The sequence below is a fragment of the Trachinotus anak genome, unplaced genomic scaffold, assembly GCF_046630095.1.
Source record: "Trachinotus anak isolate AG129_WGS33_773 ecotype Australia unplaced genomic scaffold, CSIRO_AGI_Tana_v1 ptg000015l, whole genome shotgun sequence".
Lineage (NCBI taxonomy): Eukaryota > Metazoa > Chordata > Actinopteri > Carangiformes > Carangidae > Trachinotus > Trachinotus anak.
The window spans coordinates 14,259,061-14,279,069 of record NW_027273866.1 but is presented as its reverse complement, the minus strand read 5'-3'; the positions used below and the strand labels follow the sequence as shown (position 1 = coordinate 14,279,069).

The 20,009-nt window shown below is 41.1% G+C and overlaps 2 protein-coding genes across 7 annotated transcripts in view; both read left to right on the top strand.

Annotated features, from left to right (window-relative positions):
• Positions 1-7,675, top strand: part of pcnx1 (pecanex 1) — a 36,218-nt gene extending 28,543 nt beyond the window's left edge. For 4 of the 6 annotated variants that reach the window (XM_071498800.1, XM_071498799.1, XM_071498797.1 and 1 more), the window contains 14 exons: positions 19-127; positions 468-597; positions 689-747; positions 998-1,213; positions 1,908-2,161; positions 2,257-2,487; positions 2,855-2,955; positions 3,218-3,368; positions 3,483-3,713; positions 3,806-4,080; positions 4,248-4,426; positions 5,004-5,440; positions 5,972-6,112; positions 6,388-7,675. In XM_071498800.1, coding sequence (XP_071354901.1) covers positions 19-127; positions 468-597; positions 689-747; positions 998-1,213; positions 1,908-2,161; positions 2,257-2,487; positions 2,855-2,955; positions 3,218-3,368; positions 3,483-3,713; positions 3,806-4,080; positions 4,248-4,426; positions 5,004-5,440; positions 5,972-6,112; positions 6,388-6,528 — 2,655 coding nt within the window. In that variant the 3' untranslated portion in view covers positions 6,529-7,675. Of the gene's footprint in view, positions 1-18; positions 128-467; positions 598-688; positions 748-997; positions 1,214-1,907; positions 2,162-2,256; positions 2,488-2,854; positions 2,956-3,217; positions 3,369-3,482; positions 3,714-3,805; positions 4,081-4,247; positions 4,427-5,003; positions 5,441-5,971; positions 6,113-6,387 lie in introns of those variants that run through there. The other 2 variants (XM_071498798.1, XM_071498801.1) reach the window with 2 other exon arrangements.
• Positions 7,676-9,850: 2,175 nt separating this feature from the next.
• Positions 9,851-19,661, top strand: lgmn (legumain). Its single transcript, XM_071498803.1, has 14 exons — positions 9,851-9,942; positions 10,268-10,414; positions 10,629-10,726; positions 12,891-12,972; positions 13,122-13,204; positions 13,336-13,411; positions 13,843-13,905; positions 14,146-14,212; positions 14,916-15,034; positions 16,297-16,386; positions 16,563-16,772; positions 16,973-17,143; positions 18,779-18,846; positions 19,149-19,661. The coding sequence occupies exons 2-14, from the start codon at positions 10,274-10,276 to the stop codon at positions 19,189-19,191; spliced, it is 1,311 nt and encodes a 436-aa protein (XP_071354904.1). The 5' UTR covers positions 9,851-9,942; positions 10,268-10,273; the 3' UTR covers positions 19,192-19,661.
• The last annotated feature ends 348 nt before the right edge of the window (positions 19,662-20,009 follow it).

The window sequence follows — 20,009 nt, the reverse complement described above, 5'->3', positions numbered from 1 at the left end:
TGCTTTCTTTTTTTACAGCTGTGGGAGCTTTTCTACAAGCTGCACTTTGTCTACACCTACATCGCCCCCTGGCAGATCACATGGGGCTCAGCATTCCACGCCTTTGCTCAGCCCTTCGCTGTGCCTCGTATCCTTCCACCGCAGCCTTTTATCGCAATATAAACTGTACAGTGAGTCACCAACTTCATATGTACACCTGCTCAACAGCACTGGTGTAAATCCTTTGTGCAGCGGGTAATGAAAAGTGTTTGTGTTGACACTGTTTCAGGGAGGTGCTGATTCAACTCTCAGGTAGATTTTTATGTCATGTATGCTGTTTGATTAGATTAGACTGTAATGAAATGTAAAGGAAATGGTATTGTAAGATTATCTAAATGTATAATACTACAATACATGCAAACAATACTACAATATAAGAAGCAGAGCAGGCATGTATTTCAAGTGATCCTTGACCTGAGCCCCTCCAGACTCTGCCATGCTGTTTGTCCAGGCTGTAGTGTCAGCTGTCTTCTCCACCCCCCTCAACCCCTTCCTGGGCAGTGCCATCTTCATCACTTCATATGTCCGTCCCGTCAAGTTCTGGGAGAGAGACTACAAGTAGGGAAAAAAATTCAAATACTATTCCATGTTCAAATCTAAAACAGTTTCTGTGACTATGCCTCTGAATTTTTTTTTTTTTTTTCTGCAGTACCAAGAGAGTGGATCACTCGAACACTCGACTGGCCTCTCAGCTGGACAGAAATCCAGGTGAGGACATGATATTCAAGTGATTTTCCTTCTGTCTTCACACTGTTACTCTTTATTTGTGTATTATTTAGGAAATTTGGGAGAATCACTGCTCTTATCTAGATCCTGCTCGAAGGATGATATGAGCTCAAAGATCAAATGTGTTTTTACCAGAGACAGCTTTAATCCCTCTCTCTGTCCCAGTGGAGTCAGTAACTAAACATACAGTCATGCATTTTTGTCTTTTTTTTTTTTTTCTTTCCTTCTCCAGGCTCTGATGACAACAATTTGAACTCCATCTTCTATGAGCACCTTACTCGCTCCCTGCAGCACAGCCTGTGTGGAGACCTGCTGCTGGGCCGCTGGGGAAACTTCAGCACCGGGGATTGTTTCATCCTGGCCTCCGACTACCTGAACGCGCTGGTGCACCTCATAGAGATCGGCAACGGCCTCGTCACCTTTCAGCTGCGAGGGCTGGAGTTCAGAGGTGAGAGGGGAGCACGGGGGGACACAGATGGAAGAACACAGCACCAAAACTGTCAGATGTTTGTATTCCCACCAGAGCCCTTTAGATTACTGATTAATGAATGTGTGGCAGCCAAAGATATGTAGGCAAAAAAAAGGGAAATGAAACAGGTGTTAATGGGAGAGGTCTTATCATCATCTTATTTGTTAATGTTTTCCCAGCAGGTTTAACCAAACCACAAGAATTGTTTGCCAAGTATTAGACCTAGTTCTGGTTATAGAAGATGGAATGAATGAGGATTATTAACATCAGCATTTTCCATTTCTGAAACGAGCATTCCACCATAGAAGCCAGTGTAGTCATGCTTTATCTTCCTGTGAAACACTCCTGTGCGTGCTTTATCAGCTTTACCTCGTGTAGTTCAGCCAGGAGTGCTGCTTCACAACAAACCTGACACAGTGTGAACTTTTTGCAGAAGTGGAGACACACGTGACACATGATCAGCAGTCTGTCAGTAACTTCATTGTTTTCACTGTAAATGCAACTGTAAATGTAAAAACTATCTTTTTTATTGTTTCTGTGTCTGTCAGCATGAAACATAATGAATTTAGGTTCACTCCTTTCACATGTCTGTTTGCCAGTTTTGATAAAGTCCACAGTTTAGAGAAAACAGGAGCAGTATTGTAGCGTGAACCTGTTGATCTCTCCTCCTCAGGAACTTACTGCCAGCAGAGGGAAGTGGAGGCCATCACTGAGGGGGTGGAGGAAGATGAGGGCTGCTGCTGCTGCGAGCCGGGCCACCTCCCTCACATTCTGTCCTTTAACGCTGCCTTCGGGCAGCGCTGGCTGGCCTGGGAGGTGCTGGTCACCAAATATGTGCTGGAGGGCTACAGCATCACTGACAACAGCGCCGCCTCCATGCTGCAGGTGTTCGACCTGCGACGCATCCTCACCACCTACTATGTCAAGGTCAGTGGGGCATCACTGGACTGTGTAAGAGTCTTTAAATTCATGTTTAGATCATTTATATATGACGAAAATGCATCGTCCCTCTCTGGTGTCAGGGGATTATCTACTATGTGATCGCCTCCCCTAAACTGGAAGAGTGGCTTGCCAATGAGACCATGAAAGAAGGCCTGCGAGGATGTGGTGAGAGGAACTACGTCGACCTGGATCCCACCTTCAATCCCAACATCGACGAGGACTACGACCATCGGCTCGCAGGCATCTCCAGGGACAGTTTCTGCGGGGTCTACCTGGGCTGGATCCAGTACTGCAATTCTCAAAGGGCCAAGGTAAAGCTGGAGTATCTTTAACTGAAGCTAAAACAGACAGCACTCATTCAGCCAGGTATACAGTCTGAATTATAATGGATGGTATAAATAAAAAATGTCAAAGTATGATCACTTACTTGATGTCCCTGACTCCGCTGGTCCAGTTCTGACAGTAGCTTTTTAATCAGACTTAAAGGATGATGCATGTTACCTCCCCTAAAGGATGCCATTCTTGTATTGTTTGTTATTTGATGACATGTTTTAATGAAGCAAGACAGTTGACAAAAGTGTCAGAACCAAACTACAAACCATAGAAACTACATGTTCGCAGTACTGGAAAGATGTGATGTGTGTTTCATGAGTCTTTGTCGCCTCTGCTTCTTCGCAGCCACTGGACAGTGAGAAAGACTCGGCTCTGGTGCTGCTCTGCTTCGGCCTGTGCGTGCTGGGAAGGAGAGCTCTGGGAACAGCAGCACATCACATGTCCAGGTCATTTAGTAATCTTTCTTATAATAAGTCAACCTTCACAGTACTTTAGGTGTTAAGAGAGTTCACTTATATAGGCCAGAGAAGGAAACATGACATAGAACAGAGACAGGACTCTATATTACTATATTCATGCCTTTAATGTTTCATTTTTAACTTTCAAAAGTATATTATACAAATAAGTCATGAAGAAAGGCTGGATAAATTGTTTGAGTAACATTTAGAGTAATGATTATATGTTTTTGCTCTTTTATTTCCATCACAGCAATCTGGAGTCTTTCCTTTATGGACTTCATGCATTATTTAAGGGAGATTTCCGCATCTCTTCAGTAAGAGATGAGTGGATCTTCGCAGACATGGAACTGCTCAGGAAAGTAGTGGTGCCTGGAATCCGAATGTCTCTCAAATTACACCAGGTGAGACTCTGCAGGTGTCGCTGTGTCAGTACCACAGGGCGTTACCTTCAGCCTCGTTCCATTCAGGCTTAACCTTGATCTGTAACTAAAAGCTTCACGTCCGCTCTTTGTTAGGATCACTTCACATCCCCCGATGAGTACGATGAGCCGGCGGTTCTTTTCGAGGCCATCTCCTCCCACCAGCAGAACCTAGTCATCGCTCATGAGGGCGACCCAGCCTGGAGGAGCGCCGTGTTGTCCAACGCTCCCTCGCTCCTCGCCCTGCGCCACGTCCTGGACGAAGGCACCAACGAGTACAAAATCATTATGCTCAATCGACGATACCTCAGCTTCCGTGTCATCAAGGTGGGCACTACAACAGATTTTTTAAAAATTATTAAAGTCTGATCCTTTGATTTTTTCACTAGTTCTAAGACAACTTCCCTCCTGTGCTGCAGGTGAATAAAGAATGTGTCCGAGGTCTTTGGGCGGGGCAGCAGCAGGAGCTGGTGTTCCTGCGAAACAGAAACCCGGAACGCGGGAGCATCCAGAACGCCAAGCAGGCTCTACGCAACATGATCAACTCTTCATGTGACCAGCCCATCGGTTATCCAATCTACGTATCTCCACTGACAACCTCCTACTGCAACTCGCACCCCCAGCTCGGACACATCCTGGGAGGCCCCATCAGCATCGGGAATATCCGCAACTTTGTTGTCAGCACCTGGCACAGGTTTGTAGCTCAGTATACTTCAGCAGGTGAAGTGTGCTGCTCACAAAAACAAGTGGTAATGGACATTTTCATCCTTGGTCAGGTCCTGCTGTAAATTTAATGTAGATTTACCCTGTTTGATTTATCTGACTCTAGTTAAAATATTCTATTTTTATTTCCCTGCGTAGGTTACGTAAAGGCTGTGGCGCCGGCTGTAACAGTGGAGGGAACATTGAGGATTCAGATGCAGGGGGGATGTCCTGTGGCAGTGTGAACGGCACAGGGGGGGACTCCCAGCAGAGCTCAGTCTCACAGGGTGGGACCTCTGGACCTGCACCTCCGTACTCATACCAGCCACACCCTCTGGGTAAGAACTACTCTCTCTGATCACCACTAATAACAGGAACCCTGTATTCTGGTGGGATAATGGGTTCCACGAGCCCTTTAAGACATGATGGTGCCTGACCATTCAGGGCTTTGAATGTGTGTGGAGGAGGATTTTAAATTCTATTCTGGATTTGACAGGGACCCAGTGCAGAGAAGCTAATATGGGAGAAATCTGATCTCTTTCCCTAGTTCTTGTCAGTACACGTGCAGCAGCATTCTGGATCAGCTGGAAAGTCTCTAGAGACGTGTTGGGGCAGCCTGATGATAAGGAAGTATAAGCCTGGAAATAATAAATGCATGAACTAGTTTTTCTGCATCTTTTTCAGACAGGATGTAGCAGATTTTTTTTGTCATGTGGGTGAAAAAAAGACTGAAATGTAGGATCCAGTCTTTTGTGAGCTGGACCCATACTAGGGACTGAAATCCACATGATCTCACCCTCTGCAACAATTTTGGCTCTTTTGACTCTTCTTTTCTAAATCTCTTTCTTGTAAAGTCTCCAAACTTTGAGTCTAAATTCCTACGGTCTGCGTCTGACTTCTCCCCCCTGTGGTCAGGCACCAGTCAGAGTTCCCAGTCTGTTCAGTCTGGTTTGGTACGACACTCTCCTGCCCGAGCCTCTGTTGCCAGCCAGTCATCCTCTTACCGCTACAGCAGCAGCCGTCACTCCTCCCTGCGTACCTCCACCACAGGCTTGGAGCCCTGCCGACGTTCCTCCACCAGCCAGCTGTCTCTGCGCACACTCCCCACCTCCCTGCAGCTCCGACTAGGCTCCACCTCTGACCCCGCCGGCCCTTCCGTCTCCCTGTCCAGCCACAGCATCCCTCCCTGCAAACGCCACACGCTGGTGGGGCTCCTGGGCAACGATGGCCTGTGCAGCACTGTGACAGACCCGCTCAGCCAGCATCACCACCATCATCACCATCATCACCCGCAACAGCACAACCCCACCGTCTCCACCGTGCGCAGAGATGACATCTCCTACAGAGTTCAGGTTTGTACATGTTATGGTAAAAAATCAGCTGCAGTGAAATCATGTCCAGAGAATCTTTCTCATTCAGCTCAGTCTGCTCGTCTCAGATGTTCACCTCAGTGACAGATACTTAAAAAGGATTTTGTGACTTATCACTAACAAAATTAAGATATAGTCAGTAAACAAACAAACAAAAAGAACTGAACTAACGATATAACTAAGATTATTTTTATCCATTACATCTAAATATAGGCCATTTGTGTCATTATAGTACATCCTCCTTGTATATAAATTACACTACTACTTTATTGAAATAATAAGAAATGAATAAATAAGAGGTGGAACTTTCACTCTACCCTGTCGTCTTGTGTGCCTGTCATCTTAATCACAAGGCTACAGGGATGCTCTGAAATGAAGTTTTTAACTTCACCAGTGCAAATGGACGAACCATGTGCACTTGCATCCACGCCTCAGAATCTGGCCTTACGACACACATCTGTACATCGGTCCTGTCTGTGATGTTAACTGTTGTGGTTCCATAATCTCGTCCAGATTGTGGACGTGAGTCAGGTGCTGGAGAACATCAACTTATCGAAGCGGAAGGAGCTGCAGTGGCCTGATGAGACCATGAGACTGAGGGCAGGGCGGACCTGCTGGAGGGACTGGAGCCCTTTAGAGGGCATGGAAGGACATGTGAGTCCTTCCTGACAGATGTTGACACATCAGTATCACCAGGTTTTCTCGTAGCGCATAGATAAATGGGTTGAATTCATGCACACACACATAGTCACACAGTCTCCGACCTCTAATGCTGTAAATGTGATATTGCTGTGATTATCTTGTTTGTACCTGTGTCCTATTTTTTGGCCTGTCACACCTCTGTGACCTACTTGCTCTGTAATAAACGCGTCATACATTTGATTGGATGCTTCCTTTGACAAAGCTCCCTCCTCTGTTGCCCTCTGCAGGTGATTCACCGGTGGGTGCCTTGTAGCCGAGACCCAGCCAATCGCTCCCATATCGACAAGACCATCCTGCTGGTACAGGTGGAAGATAAGCTAGTGCCCATTATTGAGACTGGGATCATTGAGTTGGGTGCAGAGGTTTGAGACAAGCAAGCACACACACACACACACACACACACACACACACACACAAAGCCAGAGGTCCCTGGCTTTCAGCAGGACACAGGAGCCTGCAGACAAACAGGAAATGGGAGCCCTCCCCCCTCCCCCGTTCCTTATCACTGAGGGGGAAAGGAAGCCAGGGAAAAGTGCAAGCAGAGGCAGAGCCTACATTCATCCAGCATCCTTTACTGCATCAACACACAGCCACAATATCTGCCTTGCTTTGCGTCTCAGAAATGCTGCATGACAGTAAACAACCCTTAAGTTAAGTTAGTTCTTGCTACTGGTAATTAATTTCTATGCATTTCATTGACTATTTTGTTGGCAATTCTGACAGAGTTGAGTGTATCGAGTGTTTGGAGATTTTCTTTTGTGTGTGTTTGTTTTGTTTGTCTTTAAATAATTTGCCAAATAAGCCTGGTATTGAATATCTGCCATGGTTTCATACATGTGAAAGCTTTTTTTTTCGCTGCCAAGACGACAGAGAAATTTGTGGTGCAGAACAGATTGAAGTCAGAGACGTGACGGTGCTGTGCTCATCAAAACTTCTCCGTTTCATTGTTGTCATTCCGTTTCAATTAGTTTGAAATTCGCAAGATTACTTTGCGCAAAGAAAAAAAAACTTGCACTACAATTTTTGTTGTTTAATTTACAGTGATGCACTACAATCTTTAGATAATATCACATTTTATTTATTACAGACTCTGAATGGCCATGGTTACCGATGCCTTGGGAATGAAAAAAAATGCAATCATCATTCTGTTTTCAGCCATTTTTATTTTACAATTTTATGTTTGATAAACTTGAAAATAACTTTTTACTGTATATGATTATATCTATATCTATATATAATATATATATATATATTTACACAAATATATATATATAATGTAAATGTATAAAAAGATTTTGTTTTCGATATTTATTACTGTGAACATGGTATTTACACTTTGTTACATCTTTTTTTTTTTTTTTTTTTTTTTTTTTTTCATTTTGGGACAAAGGTAAATGTATTAAGGACCATTGGTTGAAAACAAGATGCCAGATTTTTGATGGACTGTTTCACTATTTAACTTAATTCTTTTCTATATGGAGAAATAAAAGTTTGATTTATTGCTGACATCTTTAAGACGCCTCCTCTGGTTGTTTCTGTATCTTTTTTTCATTGATCCATCCAAGTCATTTTTGATTTCTAACAGACTAAACTAAAGAAAACACAGGCTGCTGTTGTGTTCGTCAGCATCTGAGCTTGAGTTTACAGTTGAAGAATAAGCTGAGTCATCTACAGGGGCTTGTAAATGAACAAAACTTTGCAAGATGGAAAAACTTTAAAGTGAAACTCGTGATTAGCAGGTGCAATGAGGTGATAAGGGATTTTTTTAATATTTTCTTTTCTGTGGTTTATAAGATATGTTTATGGCAGAGTAAACCATGTGACAGTTCTGTATTGTTGCCACTTTAATCGCTTATAAAGAAAAGCTATGACATAACAGGCTGAAAAACTGGTGCTGAACACTGGTCACATGTGAAGAATCTGTTCATCTGAACAAATATTCACATTCACATGCAGCACATCATTGCTTTAAGCAGATTACAATTTAGATTTAATGTTATGACAACAGCATTAAGTTACAAACAAATCTAAACCCACACTTTCCCATTGTTAGAAGTTATTACACTTGGGTACTAGAAATATATTTGTGCATTTTTTGACTGATATAACATTCCATAAATATGAGATATACCAGACAGAGATTTTTCTGTGTTACAGGTTTATGTTAATATTAAAAGAACTTTGTGAGGTACTGCCTGTGTACCAAACACATAGTATCCAAATTGCAAGGGTTCAAAAGTAATTGGACACTTGGCTGCAAAATGTTTCCTTGGCAGCCCTGTGTCATTTCAACATTAGGTCATGCACACAAGAGCTCACACATGACATTTCCATTTAAACTGAGGTGGAGTTGTGCAAGTGAAGAAAATAATAATGAGGCTCAAAAGAGCAAAAATCTATCAATGGTAGTTTTTACCAAAATCAACAGTTGGGTAAATTCTGAAAAAAAAAATTGATGAGCAGAAAATTGTATTCGTAGTGGAGAAAAACACCTTCATGTCTGCACAGCAAGTGAAGAATGTTCTCCAGGTTGTAGGTGTGCTTGTCTCCTTGTCAACGATCAAGAGAAGACTTCATAATATAGCATCAGATGATTCACCACAAGATGCGATCCCACTGGTACACCTCAAAAACAGAAAAGCCAGGTTGCAGCTCCGATGAAACATAAATCAACCTCCATCAAAAATGATGAGAAAATATGAAGAAGAAAAAAGTGCATTCCCTTATCTGTCAAACATGGAGCTGGTTTCTCTTTTGACTGGCTCTTCACTGCTGATAGAAGCAACAGGATGAATGCAGAAGTGTAAAGGAGCGTTCTGTGCTCAGATTCAGCCAAATGCATCAAAACTCATTGGATGACATTGCATCATGCAGTGGGATAACAATTAACTCCTTAGTTATTGTCCTTGGTGACTTTAACAAAGGTAACCTCAACCACGAACTGCCCAAATACAGACAGTTTGTTAATTGTCCAACCAGAGAGGGGAACACTCTGGACCACTGTTATCCCGCCGTTCCCCGGGCTGCACTGGGCCACTCTGATTCCCACATACAGGCAGAAACTAAAACTGTGTAAACCTGTTGTTTACAAGAACCTCCAACTGCACCAATCACCAGAACAAATTCCTTGTATGTGAAACATACTTGGCAATAAAATTGATTCTGATTCTGATTCTGATAAACATACAGCCAACAAAACCAAAGAGCTTTTCAGGGTGAGGAGATGGAACAACCAAGAGCTGAGGGTGGCAGATGTCTACAAATAATTAAATACTTTATTATTATTATTATTATTATTGATTGAATATATTTTGTACACCTCATTTACATTAATTGAGGGTAGACCAACAGTAACAGTACATCTCTGTACAATGTAATGCAGTTCAACAGCACCACAAACTAAAACCTCCACAATAATAATACAGTTAAATCAACCTCTCTGAAAGAGTTTCAGTAAAGACTGAACATTACAACCTTCATGAAGGCGGAATTCACTTAAATCATAATTCACTGGAAGTCGAGTGAATGAGGTTTACTTTAATTCCCTTGAATATAGTCAGCATCGCCAGTAAACAGACAAGTTCACACATGTTGTTTCTCCTCAAATCACATGACAGCCTACAGTAAGGCCCCGCCCCCCTCGCCCTCTGATTGGCTGCTGCGGCAGAATTCCTATTACGGTTTTTCCCGACGTCACATATAAATGTCCCGCTGACTCCTGCTCGGGATGTTTGTGTAGCCCCTTCACCGCTGTCTCCTTCGTCCAACACCACAAAAAAAAGGTAAGGAAACAACAAACCTATTGTCTTTATCCGTTTTTAATTCCGTTTACATTTATTTAAAGTGTGTTTCTACAGTTTTGACACCTTGTCTGCTGTTGGATAGTCACTGGTCTTGTTAGCTTGTTGTGCTAACAGCTAGCGAGGTTAACAAGGATGAATATCACCGTCATGTGACATCCACAACATCAGGTGGCATGTTTGTGATATTTTTATGATGAGTTGTCGTTGCTCGGTGCCTCCTCGCAGTCGAGCCCGTAAAACCCGACTTCATTCAAAGAGTGGATTTGTTTAACAGAGGTTTTATTCCCCCTCTCATCCCCTCCAGGAGGAAATGTGTCAGACAGCCCTCCTCGCCCTGCTCGGCCTGAGTGTCGGGCTGGTGACCGCATTTCCCTCCCAGCAGCCGGAGAATGGGAAGAACTGGGTGGTAATCGTGGCTGGCTCCAATGGCTGGTACAACTACAGACACCAGGTGAGAGGTGTCAAACAGGGACCTGCATGAAACTGCTGCCACAGTGTCAGAAAACTCTGCATGACTCTGCATTGGTTTTTGATGAGATCCACTTTACCCACAAGTCACTTCTCCTTCTAAGTGCATGAAATCCTAGAGTTCCGGCCTCTTAAAAGGCTTTTAGGCTCTGTGATAATGTGCAGCTGACATTTACTTGTTGTTCTCCTTCTCTCAGGCCGATGCTTGCCATGCTTACCAGATTGTCCACAGAAATGGCATCCCAGACGAGCAGATAGTGGTCATGATGTACGATGACTTGGCTCAGAGTCAAGAGTGAGTTGGCTCTTTTGTTTCTGTGAAGCAGATCTTTATGATACAATTACTTCTTCTTTCCCCAAAAGTGTTATAAAAAAAAAAAAAACACCCATTGCACTTTACTTGTGTTAGTTTTTGCCCTTCATTCTTTCCTATCATCGAGTTTGTAGAATGTATCAATGAATATCAGCCGTAGTTATGCTGAACACTGTTTCTAAATGTGACATAAAATACAAAAGTTTGCTAAATGCTATACTGCATGTTTAAGTTCACAGAGCGATTACAGAATTTTAATGTGTAACTTTAGGGCTGTGTGAATAAGGTAGTGGAAAAAATATGAATCATATCTTCACAGACTCTAAGGCGACGTTTTCAAATGTCTTATTCTGTCTGATCCAAAGTCCAAAACTTGAAGGTGTTCAGGTCACTATAAAATATGACAAAGATGAGCAGCAAATCCTGCTGTTTGAGCATCTGGAACGATTTCATTAATTGACTTTTTGTTTCAGCTCCACCCAACCTTGGTACCTACTTACAAGTTTTTTTTTTACTGTTAAAGATTTCCACACTTCCTTATAGAACAAAGCCCTAAAGTTGATGAAACTAGACCAACAGTGGAGAGAATAACTGGCACGTAATCCATGATGATATAATAATAATTAGCAGTCACATCTGTGAGCCACAGAGTAATCACACACACATGTTGGTATTTCTTGTATCGCTGTGGCATGTCGGCCCTGTGTCGTACATTGCCGGAGCAGCAGCATTATAAACAGGCTAAGCTAAAGAGACTCACTGAGAGGAGTCACAAGGAACTAATTTTAGTGCTTCTTCAGGGCTTTGACTCGGAGTTAAATTACTGAAATGGTGACTGGTGACTAGAGGAGCAGTCGTGAAAGCAGATCCATCAGTTTCAGGCAGCGGTAGGATCATTGTTACACACTGGGACATACAATAAAACACAACAATGGTTGTTTGGTTCAGTGTTGATTTGTCCTCTAGTGGCCCAGTTTGACTAATCCAGTCTTGGCCCACAACGTTTTATTCTGTATTTCACTTCGCTTCTGTATGTTAGCGCTCAAGTTTCACTGAAATCATCAAAACCTGCTCAAATATATAGTTTAATTGTTTATATGGATCAAGACTCCAGAGGAATTTAGGAGCAAAAGAAGAAGAAAATTGAAACTCAGCTCTAAATGCTTAACTAGGGCTGCAACTAACAGTTATTTTCATCATTGATTAATCTGTTAATTAGCTTTTGATTAATCAGTAGTGAAAAATGCTTACCAATAGTTCTCAGAGCCCAAGCTGGCATCTGTTGTCCGACAAAGAAAAATGGACACCGTTTTTTGCTTGACAAATTACTTCGCCAAATTATTGATTATTATAATAATATTATCATCATTGACTAATCAATTAATTGTAAATTGTTTCAGCACTATAGCCATCATTAGCTTTTAGCTCTGGCCAGCTTTACGTTATGACTTTGTGATAAGCAAAAAAAATACAAACATGGTACTAATATCTTTTTAGATGAGTCCGAAGGGTAAAGAGAGGATAAAAGGTAAAAGCTTATTGAAGCTGCAGGTTAATGCAGTTGTAATAATCAATGATAGGTTGAGGTGAGTGGTTATCAACTGTCTCTACACTTCAGTACCGGCTGATGTTTCCGTGTCTTGAAATCCCTGGGCATAATGTAGGTCAAGTTTTAGAGAAGTTATGCAACATTGATTGTTTTATATCCATACCCTGCTCTTGTGTGACCAACATTACTATCAGCATCTACTGTGGTTAATAAATAACTTTTATTCTAACATTGCAAACAATAGTGCAGGTTGCCTAGTGTCTCATAAAGGCTGTACAAATCAATTCCCTCTGATAGCGGAAGTTATTTTTTTCCCATTTTCACAGATTCCCTGCATTTTCTTCTTTTATGTAACAGATGTTGATAATACTGTAGCACTGCAGCTGTGTTGACGTGAAGGGCCTTCTTGTTGTTGAGAGTTACAGAAAGCAATTCTGCCAAGAAAGAGGGAAAACCTGAAGTGAACCTTGGAGTTCAGCTTCTGGGACTGTCATCTGATCAGTGAATCATACACATGTTGCCCTGTCATCCTGTCAAAGTGTTTGGTCAGCCCTTTGCACTTCCTTCTATAAATCTAAGTCATGTTTCTGTTTCCAGTAACCCCACCCCTGGGATATTGATCAACAGGCCGAATGGCACAGATGTGTACAAGGGAGTTCCTAAAGATTACACTGGGGAAGTGAGTGCTTCAGTGCAAATATTTATACAAGAGTTCAAATGTGTGCTGTTGAATCAGTATTTTGCAGTGCTCTTGACATTCACACAGAAACATTAATGTTAAAAGCAAACTTAATGACTTCTGGCTTCTGATTGGTTGTTTTTCTGCAGGCTGTGACCCCAGAAAACTTCCTAGCAGTTCTGAAGGGTGACTCCTCGAAAATCAAAGGTGGCTCAGGAAAAGTATTGAAGAGGCAAGTGATAAACAAAAAAAAAAACAAGAGGTGGAGTATTGAACCTGACACCAGACAGCACAAGAACACGAGAGCAGCACACAACCTGGTTTATCGTGTTTTTTCTAACCTTGCTCTCTTTGTCTTGGCAGTGGTCCCAATGATCATGTGTTTGTGTATTTCACCGACCACGGGGCACCTGGTATTCTGGCTTTCCCTGATGATGATGTGAGCACTTTTTACTTCCTGCTCTCACTTATGTTCACTCATGCTCAGCTTAGTGCATTTGCAGCAGTCAAGAACCACACAGTCTTTGAAACATCACACTGAATGTAGGGCTGGTTATCGTTTGAGATTTTTTCAGTGCTTCACCATGAATTTCAATGAGACATAAATACCAGAATTAAACCTTTTGTAGCACCTTACTTTGAAAAATGGAAATATGGATTTCTACAAAACTCCTTTTTATGCCTGTGTGCCAGTGACAGCCAGGGCCAGCAGGATATTGTTTTCAGGTTGTCCATCCATACATATGTATGGACAGTACTGTTTATATGTGCTCAGTTTACCAGCCTGTCAAATCCCTAAACAGAGACTACTATAAGATCTATTATAACTACTACAAATTAAGAGTAAAATGCTCTTCCTTCTCTCTCCAGCTCCACGTTGAAGATCTCCAGGAAACCATTAAATACATGCACGAAAACAAGAAATACAAACAGGTACGCAGCAACATGCTGTTGTGCAATTTTCAAGCCTACATGTGTAAACATGCCTAGTGGTATGCAGGTCAATGATTAAAACCATCATCATCATCCAGTGATCAGATGATGTAGCTGTGCTGGAAGATCAGACCGTGACACTTGTTTTTTGTCTTTTCTTTCTGCCATGAAACCCCTTCCACACACACACACACACACACACACACACACACACACACACACACACACACACGTTTACAGATGGTGTTCTACATTGAGGCATGTGAGTCTGGGTCAATGATGACCCATCTGCCTGCGAACATTAACGGTGAGTTGAACTTTACCTCATCAGATTAATTTCCCAGTAAAACCAAGAGATAATGAACCAACAGATCAATAATAAAAAGCTTCAATCGATGAACCACTTAAACTCTCAACAACATGAACTTGACTTTGAGTTTTAAACAACGAAGAGACCGAGACTCTGCCAATAATCAATAGTAAAAAATGTGTGTGTTTTCGAATAATAAGTGTTTTTTTTACATCGTTGTAATGAGTAGAGCAGACTGAGTCCAGCACTGTGGTCTGTGGACTTCACTTCAGTCTTGTCATTCCTGGTTCTCTGTCGTGTCGAGTAAAACACTGAGCTCAGCGTGATTTCTTGTGGTAATTTGTGAGCCTCTGTCACACACAGTCATGTGCTTGTTCTCATGTGATGAGCAGGACCTGCCCAGGACAATGATCAAAGTTCTCTTTTTATCGTGTGCAACTAAAGATGTTTTTTACATCTAATGTTTTTTTTTTTTTTTTTTTTACACTCATCCATCTGTGGTCTCAGTGACAACCTTGGGGATTGAGTCTTGACTTTTTAACTTGCATTTACCTTTTACCAGACTCTCGTTAAGAGCCTCAGGTGTTGTCTTTGAAGTGTTTTGCCAAGTTTTCATGAGTCATGTTCAGGTTTGCTTCATGGAAAATTTTCCAGCAAATTATTACGCTCACTAACACGAGGATGTCTCTGTATGTTTCAGTGTACGCCACCACAGCAGCCAATGATCATGAATCCTCTTATGCCTGCTACTATGACGAGAAGAGGGACACATACCTGGGCGACTGGTACAGCGTCAACTGGATGGAGGACTCTGATGTGGTGGGTGCTGTTTCCCCTGCTGTATCCAAATCATGAAATATTACTGTGTATCGTTACACAGAAACTTATTCTTGTTCATCTTGATGAATATTCAGTTGGTGTAAAGTAACATATTTTACAATGACTCAACTTCAGATGAAATTTCATTTTCTCTCACCATTTGCATTTTATTTCTTTCAAGTGTTTTAGTTTCTTATATAACAGTTTAAAGGAATTGTTGGGCATTTTGAGAAATGTGCTTTTTTGCACTCTGGCTGAGATTTAAATGAGGAAATGGATACCACCTTGTCTCTCTTTACTACAGTTAGCTCCCAGTTAGCTTAGCCTAACATAAAGACTGAAAATAGAGGCAAGCCTCTAGTGTGGCTCTGTCCAGCAGTAACAAAATTCGCCCATCAGCACCTCATTAATTAACACGTTATATCTTGTTTGTTTAATTTGTACAGAAAATGATGTGTAAAAATTTAAGTTTAAAGGTTCTAGTACAGATTAAAGAAACAAGGAAGCAAATAAGCACATTTTCGAAAACATCAAACTCCTGCTTTCATCTTGTACATTTCACCTGAGACTTCAGTTGCTTTTATGGCTCAGACACCGACTGGTATTTCATCTGCTGCCAGTGTCACTTCAACTCTTTTCAGTGTTTACAAACTACAATTCAGCAATTCAGCCCTGGGCTTAAACATGAAACTAAATTTGAAATCCTTTCTGCAATTAGTGCTTCATCTTCAACTGACACACCAGCTGCTTTCCCACACATTTTGCATGCAAAGATAAAACATTTTAACCTGTGAAAACTTCTTACACGTACAGTTTACTGCATAAGTGAGCAAATTCAATTTCCCTCAGAAAAGCTTTGTTTTCAAAACATATACTGGTAACTTTACCACTCGCTGCCTGATATTAAACACTGCAATAGTAACTCTGACTATATCTAGTCTATTATATGTTTATTCACTGTTCCAAACACCTGATGTCAAATAGGCAGGAAAAGGAAGTGGTGAACATTTCCATCAGCAGCAACAGTGGTTTGTTTTTCAGCAGCAGAATAAGACCTGGGTGGTTTGCATACACATGTAATAGCACCTGTGGGTTTACAATATATATATGAGCATCCCAAAACTGAAACCTGAAGGAAACAAAAAGTACCAACCACAGTGTTCAATTTGTGATTTTACTGTTTGGTTTTTTGGAAATGTCTTTGTAGTTCTGTCTGTGATGATATGTTGTTTTGTTTTTTTTGTCTGACATTGTGTTTCCAGGAGGACCTGTCAAAAGAAACTTTGCTGAAGCAGTTCAAGATTGTGAAGAGCCACACAAACACCAGCCACGTCCAGCAGTACGGGAACAAGGTGAGAGGAACATGAACCAAATACAAATAAATCATCTAACTAAGAAACATACGGTTTTATTTTAAACCTCGATTACTGGCAGAAGCGTGATGATGGAGGGAAACTGTGAGTGAGAAAACATGTATGTTTCCTGCCCTTTACCATTACTCATCTTATGTTTCTTACTTTCTGTACAGACAATGGCCCACATGAAGGTCATAAAGTTTCAGGGTAACAACAAAGCAAACCTGTCATCCCCCTCTCCAATGACCCTGCCACCAGTTACAAATCTGGATCTGACCCCAAGCCCTGACGTTCCTCTGGCCATCCTCAAGAGGAAGTTGATGGCCTCCAATGATATCAGAGTTGCAAGGGGCCTGCTGATGGAGATGAACACCCACCTCAAGGTAAAGAGACACAAAGCCCACTGGTGTTTTGGCTGTCTGCAGAACGCTGCATGTTTCAGGTCCTCTGTGGATGACTGCTCAAGTATGCCATGCAAATCAGATTTATTGTGATGATTTAATTTCACAAACTGAACATTCACCATGACGGTTCCCAAGTTACAGATGTCTAACCGTGTGTGAACATGTGTGTGTGTGTTCAGGTCAGGGAGACGCTGGCTGAGACTATGCACCAAGTGGTGGAGAGGGTGACCGGTAACAAGCTCGAGGCTGACGAGGTTTTCAACGAGAGAGCAGAGCTGTCCCAGCATCAGTGCTACAAGGCATCAGTCAGCCACTACAAACACACCTGCTTCAACTGGCACAAAACCGAGGTAGAGCTGCACAGCTGCTGCTTTGTGCTTATTTCAGGCTGAGGATGTTCTGCCCCAAGTCACAGACTGCTGATGGTTACTGAAATCAGTGATTAGTCATAGTTTGACAGGATTCATCTGTAGCTAATTGTTGAAACTTGCTCACATCAAGTCTGGTTCTGCTTTAAAAGGGGAAACACCAGTTGTGTTTCACGTGCCATTTATAAGTACATGTTAGAGTTTATATTCAGCTGACGCTAATCTAGACTGGCAGTAACCAGCAAGAACAGAATAAGCTTGAATTCTTAGATAATGAAATTATTGAAACTATATTCCAAAGTGTTATTTTTTTAAAACATTAGGCCTCATCTAAAAACATTTTTGGATTTTTATTCTAAACTTTTTCTGTGAGGTTTACTCTACACACTCACACGCTGCACAAATTTGTGTTTCATAAACTGTTTGTTTCAACCTGATAAATAGCACCTGTTCATGAGGAGGTGAATGAATGACTAGCATAAACAACGCCCACAAATTCCCATATATAGTACAGCTGCCTGTTGTTCTCTATAGGCAGCCATAGACGTCATAGTGTGGAGAAGCACATGTGTTACTGACACATTAACAGTGGCTTGTTCTCCTCAGGTGTCTCACTTTAAATTGAATTCACAAAACCTTTGTTTCAGGGGATGTGAAACAAAAAGAAAATATTAGCAGCGCTGTTCCCTGACAGAAATGAGGAGGGAATAGTTTGACATTAAGTAAACTGTTAAAAAAGGTCTCTGTAAAACATGAGGCCAGTTGTTACTCAACATGATCATGTCAGAAATGTTGACAGTAAGGATGCTGAAGGATGTCGATCAGGACACAGTCAGAAATGGACGATATTCATTATAATTTACTCAATCAATTTATGTGATGTGTGAATTATTTTGATTTATTGTTCAACATTTTGTCAAACGAAAAACATCAGAGCTGCTTTTAAATTGAATATCTTTGGGGTTTAGACTGTTGTTGGAAAATGTTATATCAGTTTTCAGATAGTGTGACAACTATTTTCATTATTTCCTGACATGTTATAGATCAAACGATTGATCAGTTAATCAAGAAAATAATTGGCGGATTTTGTATTTAAATGGAAATAATTGAAAGTCCTGTATCAAAAAGCGATTAGATTAGACACATAAATAAATGTCACACAGGAAGGTGTTGTTATTGCTCTGTTCATCGAGGTTGCCCTCATCAAAGAGATACCAGGAGCAGCTTACTGTAACAAGATAAGACAAGGCAGACCTAGAGATGTGTGTAAAACCAAAATAAGATAAGCTCAGACTGTATGATGACGTAAACACCTGAGAGTAGCTCTGAGTTTCTGACCAGAACAGGAAGTTGTATTTAAATGTTGGGCGTTTTTTTTTTTTTTTTTTTTTTTTTGTTTCTTTTTTAAATTCTGTATAAAACAAAACACTGTATTTTCCCAGATACTTTCACACAGCTGTATGGGTTTGTTCAGAAAATATTCCCTTCTCATGGGAACTATTTGACATTTAAGTTGCCATAAACACAGTAGGGGGAAACAAACATTTAAATGGTCACATAGTGTGAAGCTCAGACTGTGGTGATGCTTCTGACACGTGATGCCCTCTTGTGTTTCAGTATGAATACGCTCTGAGACATCTGTACGCTCTGGTGAACCTGTGTGAGAGAGGATACCCTGCAGACAGGTATGGTCCACTTCCCACCTAATTAAGATGCTTTCTAACCAGACTTTACACATTTAGTTTCATCTTTATAAAATGTATTTGATTTTTTTTTTTTTTTTTTTTTTAGTTTATGTTATTTGTCAAGGATAAGTGTATGTGTGAACAAAGCCATATATATTATATTCCTCTATGCTATAGAGCTTCATTATTATCCATTATTTTTTTTTAACCACAATATCAGTTTAACCCAAGTTAAACAAATGGACTGTCCCCTGTTTTATTTTTAAAAAATGTCTTTGTCATTTTGTTGTCTCTCTCTTCAGCATCCTGCTGGCCATGGACTCAGTGTGTCATTTCAGCAAGTGAAAGGCTTTCTACAAATCCATGAAGTCTCAGATCAGACTGTTTCTTCCACATGAGAAAGCCTGAGAAGATGATGCTTCTCTTTGCACTGAATCAATCTGAAGTGGAGTTGACGTTATTGTTTTATCAACACGCTATAAGACTTTAAACCTGTGATGTTTTTTGATTTTACTATGAATTTTAAACTTGTTTTATGATGAATTGCACTATTGCTGTAGAAGGTTTTTGGATGATTTTGTGTTTTACTGATTTTTTTTTTTTTAAGCACATAGGATAGACAATTATAACACGGAATTCATGTAAATTTGTTCTGCTCTCAGCTTTATTTGTGGTGTAAAAGGCCTGGCATGAATATTTCATTGACATGTAAAGGACATACCACTAAATTGAATGTTTGTTGGGCCTCAAGAGACTTTGTTGTAACACAGGGGTCTTGAAATAAAACCTGACAGACCAAAACTGCTAAAAAAAAATGACTCGTACTTGTGGATTTGTTGTGCAGGTTTTTATTCGTCCTTAATATCAAAATGAAACATTTCTGAAATAGTTTTTTTACATAGTAGTACTCATTAACAGTGGCTAGTCTACAGAAGGGAATTTGTATGTTGGCTACATAATTCTATCTTGGCCTATTTTCCTATGATCAAAAATGCTTTGTAAGTGTGCAATCCTCTGCCTGACAAACAGTTACACCCGCATGAATCCTCTTTTACTTAACCTGCGTCAGCTTTTCGGGGATTTTGATCTCCCTGTGAGCTCATTCACACATTTAACAGGATGAGAGTTGGCATGTTTAGTGCCTGACCCAACTCAAGACACCG